Here is a 10,142-nt window from a genome sequence, read left to right as displayed (position 1 = left end):
CATCCTTTCTCCAGAATCCCTTGGGGGGGATCTGTGAGCACCCCTGCCCCTCCTCCTGGGGCAAAAGCCCTAAGTTTCCATGTTGGGGGGCGTCGGAGTGGAGGGGGGGCCTGCTGCTCTGAGCCTCCACCCAGGCAATGCATGTGACCTGTCGGTCTTGGGGCCCGTGGGGGCTCCGGTCTCCTTTGTCCTTGTCCCTTGAAGTCCTAGGAGCTGAGTGCCCTGCCATGCCCTCCTCCAGGCAGCCCCACCTATCTGTCCCCCTGGGATTCCCGTCTGCAGGGTCAGGCGCGGTCCCCACCCAATGGGGACATGAGTCTCCTCCAGGGCTGCTGTTGGCTCCTCCCAGCAACCACAGTCCTCCTGGTCTGGCCAGCCGCGGGGCAGCCCCACCTCCTGCCCGCCTAGGGCAGGGACCCCTGCCACGTGGCCTCCCTGGGGAGAGCTCCGACCACCTGGGAAGCAGCCCCAGGTGCCCACGGGGGCCCAGCACAGGAAGGACGGAGTCCGGCCAAGGAAGATGGCATTTAATGGGGGCAGCGCCCCAGGGACCTGGGGGTGAGGGGCAGCGTGAGGGGATGGGTGGGGGACAGGCCTCCATGGGGGATCTTCACTCCGTGTCACTGACCGGCTACTGCTGGCGTCGCCTGCCGACCTCTGCAGCACAGACACAGCACTCAGCCCACGGGGCGGCCTCGGGTGCGGGGCGCCCCGCCCCGCTGCACTGGTCGCCCACTCACCGTCCAGGATGTGGAACTGGTCTGCGGCCTCACAGAAACCTGGGGGCCAGGCAGGGGTCAGGGTGGCCGGGCCGAGGCCCGTGGGGCGGGCGGGTAGGTGGGCAGGCGGGTGCGCGGGCCACTCACCGTATTTGGGGAAATACAGGATGTGGTCCTCAGTCAGGTTGGCCTGCTGGACCCGCTGCTCGAACCTGTCCACCGCCGAGTCGTCCACGGGGAGCGAGCGCACTGTGGGACACGGGGCTCCTGGGGGGCTGGGCTCCCGCCCCACCCTGGCGGGCAGGGTGCCCTGGGGACAGGGTCTGTGCGCCTGCCACACGCCCCACCACGTCTGACCAGTGCTCCTCTCGCCCCTCCCGGCCCCACACCTGGATGTATCTGCGGGGGCACCTCCCTGGACCCTGGTCAGCAGCAGAGGGTCAGGACGCCCCGAGGAGGGAGGGAGGGAGGGAGGGGAGGGCCTCTGTGTGTGCTGGGGCTCGACCAGCGCCCCCCCCAGTCGGCTGGGGCCAAGGGAGCGCAGAGCGCGGGCCGCTGCGTGGACCCACCGTACAGCTTCACCGACAGCCGCCGTGTGCGCTCCAGGTACAGGATGGCAAAGCTGCTGTAGTCCGTCTCCCCCACGGCCACCTGCGCCTGCCCCCTGGCGCCGCGAGCTGGGCAGAGACCGCTGGAGGTGAGGTCGGCCCCACCCCCCACCCCTGCACCCACTCCTGCTGCGGGGCCTCACCTTGGAGCAGGAAGCGGCCTGGGACCCCGGCGCTTCTGTAGAGCTGCTTCACCTGCCAGCAGATGCCGTCCCTGGGTGGGGGGAGGCACAGCAGGCTCCGGGACCCAACCCCCGGCCGGCGGGCAGCACCGTGGTCCGGGACCCGGCACGGTGGATGGGGCTGGGGTGGGGCCGGGGGACCGAGCTGCACTCACAGCTTTCGGAAGGTGCTGACAGCCATGGAGGTGCCCTGGGGCTCCACGCGCAGTGTGGTGGCCTCAGCCCGGTGGCCCTGCTCCTGCAGGAAGCGACACGAGGAGGCCACGGCGGCCAGGAACCAAGTCCCTGCAAACTGGAGGCCAGCCGCTTAAGGGCACGGAGGGATGGGGCTGCCCCCGGCCTGAGCCCTACAGAGCTGGGGGAGCCGCTGCCCCCCCACCCGCCCCCTGCTCCACCTGCTGAGCGTCGAAGTCAGCCTTGGGCTGGATGGCGCTGATGGGGGACGGGGGCTGCTGGGCGGGTCGCCGCACCCTCAGGCCCAGGAAGCCGGGAGCCAAAACGAGAGTCAAGAACAGTGCAGTCCTGGGAGGCAGCATGGTGGAGGCAGTGACGGGGACAGGAGTGAGGGAGACCAAGGGCGGGGTGGCCACGTGCTGGGTCGGAGTCCACCGCCCGTGGCTGCCCAGGAGCCCGGCCCAGGAAGTCCAAGCTGTTCTCCCAGAAGCCCCAGCCCAGAGCCAGGTCCCCCCACCCCCCGCACGGGTTTGGCCTCGCCCTGGACATCTGACCTCGACCCTGCACTTCCCGGCAGGGCCCTGGCACCATGCCCTGTGTACACAGGCGGAGCTGACCTCTGGCTATTTGCCTGAGAGCCCCCACGAATTTCCACTGTGGTCGGTTAGGGTTAGGGTCACATTTATCTCCCTCAAACCGCCCGCAGCGCCTTGAGCCAGGAACGGGTATAGTTCCCATGGCGAAGAACACGGGGCTCCGGAAGCCACTTGCTCGGGGGCCCGAACACCAGGGCGCCAGAGCCGGGTCGGGAACGCACGGCCTCGACCCCGCGCGCAGCACCCGCTCCTCCCGGGCGCCAGGGGCGCTCTTCCGAGCGCACCCGAGCGCGCAGGCGCACGAAGCACCGCCGAGCCCCCGGGCCCGGCGCGCAGGCGCAGCTGACGCAGGCTGCGAGCGCTCGGCCCTCCGCGGCCACCGGTGCCTCGGGGCTCGTGGCGGCGGCCTGGCGGCTCCATCTTAGAGACGCGGCGGCGGGCGGAACCGGGCCGGTGGGCCGAGGCAGGGCGCCGGGGCGGGGGCAGCGCAGTCGGCCGGAGGCGGCCGCGGTGAGTGCGCGTAGCCCCCGGAAACGACGTCACTCGGCCCCGGGGAGTGTCATGACCCGGCCCCGGCCCCGGAGAGCGTCGTCAGCGGTCCCCGAAGCCTGGTCACCGGTCCCCAGCCCCCCGCCGCACCCTCAGCCAATGAATGAGCCCGTAGGCCCCGCCCCCGGAAGCCCCTCGGAGGGAAGGTGGGAGGGGGCGCCGGCGTTCCCCGCCCCGCCCCCAGCTCCGCCGGCGGTGGCCGCGCCGGCCCGCAGACCGCCCGGCAGGGCTCCCCTAGGCCGAGGGACAGAGACCGAGGGCCGGCTGGTGCCCCTGGCGGCGTCCGGGGCGGGCCCCAAACCCCTCCTGGGAAGGAAGTCTCTGTCTCAGCCTGACAGCTCCGAGGCTCGGGGAGGAGAGGTCAAAGGGACGGCAGGGCGCAGCGGGCGCTTCGTTTCTTGGCCTCGGGGCGGTCGCCTGCCCTGGCACCCAGATGTCCCCCCGTGTCTACGTGTGTGTGTGTGGGGGGGGGGGTCAGAGGGCCTAACCTGAGGCCTGTCCCCAAGACCTAGAACGTTTTGGGGTGAAGGTGCGACTGGGGTCCCTGGAGGCCCGCCCCACGCTGCCCCTCAGGATGGACCAGGCTCGGAGGTGCCGCAGAGTGCCTGCTGCTTGCCCCGAAGCTGCCTGTCCCGGGGACTCGGGGACTTGCTGGGGGCGCCACCAGAGCTGGTGGCCGGGGAGCAGGGCTTGTCCAGGGAGGCTTGGTGAAGCTGTTGGCCCCTCGGCTGGGTGGGCAGTGCCCGCTGGCCATCCACACACGCTCAGTCTAGCAAAATGCCCAACAGGGCAGTGGGTGGGGCTGGAGGACAGGCCTGGGGTGCCTCTGCGCCCCCAGGGCTCGGTACCTCTCCTCGGCGAGGGGGCCAGCATCCTCCCTGGACCAACTGGCAGCTAAGGCAGTCGTGCTGGGTTTCAGGGCCGCCCGGGCAGAATGTCACGATGGATGAGGGGGACACGCCCCTGCTCCCCGCCTGCCTGGTCTACCAGATCTTCCTGAGCCTGGGCCCTGCGGACGTGCTGGCCGCAGGGCTGGTGTGCCGCCAGTGGCAGGCCGTGTCCCGGGACGAGTTCCTCTGGAGGGAGCAGTTCTACCGATACTACCGGGTGGCCCGCGACGTGCCCCGACACCCAGGTCAGCCCTGGCACATGGCCCTGCTGCCCACTGGGCCGGCTGGGTGGGAGGCGAGCCCGCCCTCCACCCCCAGGTCCTCACATCGAAGGGGCACAGCCAGGCCACGCTGGGGAGTGCAGGGCCCAGCAGGAGGCCAAGGGTGGGCGGGGCCACACTGGGGTTGGGGGTGCAGGGAGCGTGCCCCACTTAGGCCAGAGCGGTGATTAGTGCACTCCAGGGGCAGTGCTGGCCCCCACTCTGTTGGGCCCCAGCAGCGAGAGCCCCCCGCCTCGTGCCTTGTAGCGGCCACCTCCTGGTACGAGGAGTTCCAGCGGCTCTACGACACGGTGCCCTGCGTGGAGGTGCAGACGCTCAGGGAGCACACTGACCAGGTGCTGCACCTCAGCTTCTCCCACTCGGGCTACCGGTTCGCCTCCTGCTCCAAGGACTGCACCGTGAAGGTGAGGGTGGCCCGGGCCTGTCTCCACCCTGCCACAGGGGGATGGGCCTGAAGCCTGGCAGCCCACCCAGCTGGAAGAGAGAGGCTGGAGATGAGAGGTGCCCAGTCTGCCAGGTCCCCACAGAGAGGGCCAGGCCAGGGGAGAGGCACCTCAGCCAGGAGCACACAGGACAGGGGGCTGGATGGGGAAGGTCAAAACTGCCAATGGCGCTCTGGCTGGTGTGGCTCAGTGGATCGAGTAGGTGTGCGAACCAAAGGATCATAGGTTTGATTCCCAGCCAGGGCACATGCCTGGGTCCCAAGCCAGGTCCCCAGTAGGGGGCACGCCACAGGCAATCCGTGGGGTGGGCTGACAGCCAGGACCAAGAAGCTGCCACGCTGGCCCTTCTGAGCCACCGTGATGGTGCTTCCGGGCACCGGCTTGGGCCAGAGGGCGGGGCGCCCAGGGGGTTCCGGGTGCCCACTCACACCCTGCCCGCGCGCAGATCTGGAAGAACGACCTGCGCATCTCGCTGCTGCACAGCGCGGACATGCGACCCTACAACTGGAGCTACACCCAGTTCTCCCAGTTCAACCAGGACGACTCGCTGCTGCTGGCCTCGGGGGTGTTCCTGGGGCCCCACAACGCCTCCTCCGGCGAGATCGCCGTCATCAGCCTCGGTGAGAGCGGGCCTGCGCGCGCAGGGCCTCGGCCCCTCCCCCAGGGTTCGCCCCGCCCTCCCCAGGCCCCGCCCCTCCCTTGGGCAGCCCTCTGTCTGCTCCCCGCAGACAACTTCACGCTGCTGTCCCGTGTCCGCAACAAGCCTTACGACGTGTTCGGCTGCTGGCTCACGGAGACGAACCTGATCTCGGGGAACCTGCACCGCATCGGAGACATCACCTCCTGCTCGGTGCTCTGGCTCAACAACGCCTTCCAGGTGCGGGTGGGCACCCGTCGGTGGGGATCCCCTCTCCTTGAGCTGGCCCGTCACCCACCGCCCCCCCCCCCAGGACATTGAGTCGGAGAACGTCAACGTGGTGAAGCGGCTCTTTAAAATCCAGAACCTCAACGCCAGCACCATCCGCACGGTGATGGTGGCAGACTGCAGTCGCTTCGACAGCCCCGACCTCCTGCTGGATGCGGGCGCGTCCCCCGGCCGCGTCTTTGACCTCGGTGGTGACGTCGAGGACGAGGACGAGGACGAGGACCAGGCAGCTGGCCCGGCCCCACCGGGGGCCAAGAAGGGCTGCCGGCAACTCCTGGACCGGCAGACGCACCCGCAGCTGGCGGAGTGCGCGCTGGAGACCAAGGTGGCGGAGCTGCTGGCCCAGGGCCGCACCAAGCCCCCGGAGTGCGGCGCGGCCAGCGCCCTGGACAAGCTCCTCATCTTCACCACGGGCTGCCTCACCTACTCGCCACACCAGATCGGTAACTGCGGGCAGGGCCAGTGTTCAGCCCCCAGAGCGCTGGGCACGGTAGCTTCATGTCTGTGATGGGCCCAGCCCGGTCCCGCTCCCGGAGAGCAGGGCCCGCGGGCGCGGAGGGGCCGTGGGCGCGGGGGAGGGGGCCGCGGGCGCCGGGGAGTGGCGGGTCCTTCACCTGGCCCCTCCGCAGGCATCAAGCACATCTTACCGCACCAGATGACCACCGCGGGGCCCGTGCTGGGCGAGGGGCGGGGCTCCGACGCCTTCTTCGACGCCCTGGACCACGTGATCGACGTGCGCGGGCACATCGTCGGCATGGGCCTGTCCCCGGACCACAGGTGCGCGCGGTGCTGGGCCGGGGCGCCTGAGGGCCCCGGCGCACGCGTGAGCGCGCTGTCTCCCCCCAGGTACCTGTACGTGAACAGCCGCGCCTGGCCCAGCGGCTCGGTGGTGGCCGACCCCATGCAGCCACCGCCCATCGCGGAGGAGATCGACCTGCTGGTGTTCGACCTCAAGACCATGCGGGAGGTGAAGCGGGCCCTGCGCGCGCACCGCGCCTACACGCCCAACGACGAGTGCTTCTTCATCTTCCTGGACGTCAGCAGGGACTTCGTGGCCAGGTGGGGGCGCGTGGCCGGGGGCGGGGGCGGCGGTGGGGCGGCGACCAGTGTGGCGCGCAGGGGCTCACCCCAGGCTGCCCCGCAGCGGCGCGGAGGACCGGCACGGCTACATCTGGGACCGCCACTACAACATCTGTCTGGCCAAGCTGCAGCACCAGGACGTGGTCAACTCGGTGGTCTTCAGCCCCCAGGAGCAGGAGCTCCTGCTGACCGCCAGCGACGACGCCACCATCAAAGCCTGGCGCTCGCCGCGCACCGTGCGCGTCCACGAGGCCCCGCGCCCGCGCAGCTTCTTCTCCTGGTTCGCCGGCCAGCGGCGCTGAGGGGTCGGCCAGGAAGGAGGACACCCCGGAGGCTGGAGCTCTTTCGCACGGCCACGCTGCTGCCCGGACTGCGTGGGCGGCAGGGGAGCTCGCAGCGGCAACGCCTTAGGGAGGGGGTCCGGCACGGAGCGGACGGCCCGGCCCCCGCCACGCTAGCACACGCACACCGCCTCCCACAGCCTTGACGCTTAGCACTGGGGCGCTGGGGGGCCCCTGGGGCCGACTTGGGGCACACAGGATACTGGGATTCCCACTCTTCACCGCTCGTCCCCCAGGCCCGGGCCCTGGGGCGTCAGCACACTGCGCTTGGCCGGCCGGTGGGTCCCCGGCTCCCACTCCCGTCAGCGATGCGAGTCCGCCTGCTGCAGTAGCCCCGGCGAACCGCGTGTCACTGGTCACTGCTCAGGACCTGAATAAACAGCTGGCAACAGCCCGTCGCCGTCCAGTCTCTGTGCTGGCCCAGGCGCAAGTCCGCCGTCGGCAGCCGCGGGGCGGGCCGGCCGGTACCCCGGGGGCCCACACACACCGGCGGGCTGACGGCGCAGAGCAGGCACGGCCAGAGCAGCCGGTCAAGACAGAGCTCTGCCGACGGGGTGGGGGCTGCCCAACCTGATGGGCGGGCGCGTGGACCAAAGGACCTGCAGGTCCAAGCGGGCTCGGGAGGACCGGGCGGCTGCCCTGGACGGGAGCAAGGCAGGGCCAGCACCCTCGCCGCCTGCTCTGCCTGCCGCCAGGCTGCAGGAAGGGGCGACACCGTCCCCTTCACAGGTGACAGGGCTGTTTCGGCATAAAACACCCCCCCCCCGACTCAGAAAAACCCACAGCTCCTAGAAACAGGAAGTGCACTCGGGAAGCTCACGGCCACGGGTGGGCACAGAGCAGCCGAGCCCCTGGACCCCAGGGGACACAGCTGGGCCCCGAGGCCTCTCACCCCAGCCGAAGGGGCCGTGCGTGGGCTGGCCCTGACAAATGCCCGGGGTGGGCGGAGTTCCACCGTGGGGCCCCGGGTCCGAGCCCGCCTGTCCGCCGGCAGACTGCGAGACCCGGCACGGGGGCCCTGCCCCCCAAAAGGGGCTCCGTGGGGCTGGCCCAGCCCCAGGGGCAGCGGCAGTGGGGTCCGGCACGGCCGCAGGCAGGGGCAGGGCGAGTCTGGTGAAACACACACACGAACCCGGAACCACGAGCACGAAGCCGGAGGCGCACCACCGGGGCTGCCCGGCCGGGACCCTGCCCGAGAAGGCAGCGGCGGTGCCGGCCACACCCGGACACGGCACCGCCCACCCACGGGGCAGACCGGTCTTCACAGCAGCGCGAGGAGGGAGAGGCGGTGCTGGGACAGCCGCCCACCCACGCGCAACACGGAAACGGACCCAGACGTGCCCCCACACCTTGGACAGATGCGGACCCGCTGGGCCGCAGGTCGGAGTGTGACCTGGGGAGGCGCTACCGCGGCTCCAGAAACGGGAGGTCGCACGAGACCCCGCACGATGCGCCGCGAGAGCACTGGCCGACGGCCTCGCCGGGGGGGATGGCGTCTGCTCTGAACAGCACTCGGTCAGGAGGGTGAAGGGATAAGCTGCAGACCGAGGACACGTGTGCAGGTCACGCACCCAAACACAGAGCTTGCACCGAGACTAAACAAACGACTCCCAAAACTCAGCAGTAGGCCAACCACCAACTCAATTTAAGAATGGGCAGAACAGCCCCGGCTGGTGTGGCTCAGTGGATGCGCACCGGCCTGCAGATCCAAAGGGTCGCAGGTTCGATTCCCAGTCAGGACACAGGCCTGGGTTTCGGGCCAGGTCCCCAGTAGGGGGCGCAGGAGAGGCAACCACACAGGAGTGTCTTTCCCTCTCTTCCTCCCTCCTTTCCCCGCTCCAAAAATCCTCAGAAAAGAGCAGACACTCCCCCCGAGACGACACACTGCTCACACATGCAGGCGCGCGGCGCCCGTGCGGGCGGGCCGTCGTGGGTGCTGCCACCAGCACCGGCGGGACCACAGCGGGCTCCAGCTGCCAGCCCCCCAGGGCTCCCACACCGCAGCCCTCTCCTGGGTTCTGGGGCGGAGGGCCGCGGGCAGGTGCCGGCAGGGTGGGGGCACCCTTGCTCAGGGGGCAGACCCTCGGGGTCCTCACAGGACGGGCACCAGTCCCCTCACGACCTCGCCACCGCCCCGGGCCCACCTCCCGACACCTTCCCCGCACCTCAGAGGCGGGGTCCCGAGGGACCGTGTGTGTGTGTGAACGTGTGCACACGTGTGTGTGAGTGTGTGTGTTGGGGGCACATTCAGGTCCCAAGAAGCTGCTCTGAAACATGGTTTCAGTTTCTCGTGATATAGTTTTTTAAATATTTTCTTTCTGAGTCTAGAGGACGAGAACCACCACCTGGCCGCCTCCCCTCAGTGCCCCAGGGCCCCAGGGCACGGACCCTGCACCCTAGGCGTGCCCTGGCCGGAGTGCGCCGCCCTGGCTGGGGCCGAGAGTTCAGGCCACGCTGGCCGGGTGGCCCTGCAGCGCCCTCCCTGGGGACGGGACACCCGTCCGGGCTCCCGAGCCCATGCGCTCAGGGCGGCTCGACCAGAGACAGACTTTAACCACCGTCAGGGGACCAACGTGTCTCACCCGTGACAGCAGCAAACGTGCAGCTGACGCCCCACCCGGGCCGGGCCGGGCGACGGGGGGCTGTGCCTTCCTGTCCCCTCGGACAGTGAGGGCGGGCGGACACAGGCTGGTGTCCCTCCCTGGAGACGAGGGGCGCCCGGGGCGCCCTCACCTGCATGGTCGGCCCGGGCGGGCTGTGGCCCCAGTGGGTTCTCAAGGATCATGGGTCACGCTGAAAAGCGAGCGCTACTACTTCCTAGACGGCGGGGAACATGAGGGGCCAGCGAGAGTCCCGCCCGGCCGGGGTGCGGCCACTCTGGACGACACCCGGCAGCTCCTCCCGAGAGACGGACGCACGGCACAGGCGGGAGGGTCCCAGTCACACGCAGCAGACGCCCCCCGGCCCCTTCAGGGAAGAGCGCACAGAGCAGCCCGGCCACGGGGCCGGGTGTCCTCGTGTCTCTGAAGGAAGGACGTGCGGCCACCTGCCCTGTGGCCTCCAAACCGCGTGCCGGGGAAGGGGCACGCGGGCTGTGCCGTGCTCTCTGCTCACACAGGTCCGTCTGGAAAAAGTCCAGCCATGGTCAACACAACGAGAATGGCTGGCGTGACGTTGGTGACACCGGGCGGCCAAGGAGAGTGGACTGGAACGCACACGCGTGAACCACGGCGACTTCACTGCACTAGTCAGTGGGTGTGCCAGGCGCCAGTGAGTGAGCGTGCGCACTGCGTGGCCGTCACATTCAGAAACGACTGAGCGAGGAGAGCGGCGAACCCGCATCAGGTTTGCGTG

The 10,142-nt window shown here is 70.0% G+C and overlaps 2 protein-coding genes across 6 annotated transcripts; one reads left to right on the top strand and one right to left on the bottom strand.

The window, feature by feature from the left end:
* Positions 1–512: 512 nt before the first annotated feature.
* On the bottom strand, positions 513–2,213 carry C8G (complement C8 gamma chain). Its single transcript, XM_045846289.1, has 7 exons — positions 1,905–2,213; positions 1,665–1,801; positions 1,471–1,541; positions 1,289–1,396; positions 867–968; positions 741–779; positions 513–657 (listed from the first exon to the last, which is right to left on the bottom strand). The coding sequence occupies exons 1-7, from the start codon at positions 2,043–2,045 to the stop codon at positions 632–634; spliced, it is 624 nt and encodes a 207-aa protein (XP_045702245.1). The 5' UTR covers positions 2,046–2,213; the 3' UTR covers positions 513–631.
* A 381-nt stretch (positions 2,214–2,594) lies between these two features.
* FBXW5 (F-box and WD repeat domain containing 5) lies at positions 2,595–7,182 on the top strand. 5 transcript variants are annotated; one of them, XM_045846284.1, is made up of 9 exons: positions 2,595–2,789; positions 3,748–3,963; positions 4,246–4,403; positions 4,888–5,062; positions 5,171–5,319; positions 5,393–5,810; positions 5,997–6,144; positions 6,214–6,426; positions 6,512–7,182. In XM_045846284.1, exons 2-9 carry the CDS (start codon positions 3,771–3,773, stop codon positions 6,747–6,749), a joined length of 1,692 nt encoding a protein of 563 aa, XP_045702240.1. In that variant the 5' UTR covers positions 2,595–2,789; positions 3,748–3,770; the 3' UTR covers positions 6,750–7,182. The 5 variants fall into 5 exon arrangements, with proteins under 5 accessions (XP_045702240.1, XP_045702241.1, XP_045702243.1 ...); XM_045846285.1 differs by lacking the exon at positions 2,595–2,789 and adding an exon at positions 2,823–2,974; XM_045846287.1 differs by lacking the exon at positions 2,595–2,789 and adding an exon at positions 2,836–2,939.
* Positions 7,183–10,142: the final 2,960 nt, after the last annotated feature.

The sequence above is a fragment of the Phyllostomus hastatus genome, unplaced genomic scaffold (assembly GCF_019186645.2).
Source record: "Phyllostomus hastatus isolate PE091 unplaced genomic scaffold, TTU_PhHast_1.1 phas_contig_495, whole genome shotgun sequence".
NCBI lineage: Eukaryota > Metazoa > Chordata > Mammalia > Chiroptera > Phyllostomidae > Phyllostomus > Phyllostomus hastatus.
Note: the sequence above shows the minus strand (reverse complement) of the source record. Positions and strands in the feature narration are given on the sequence as shown.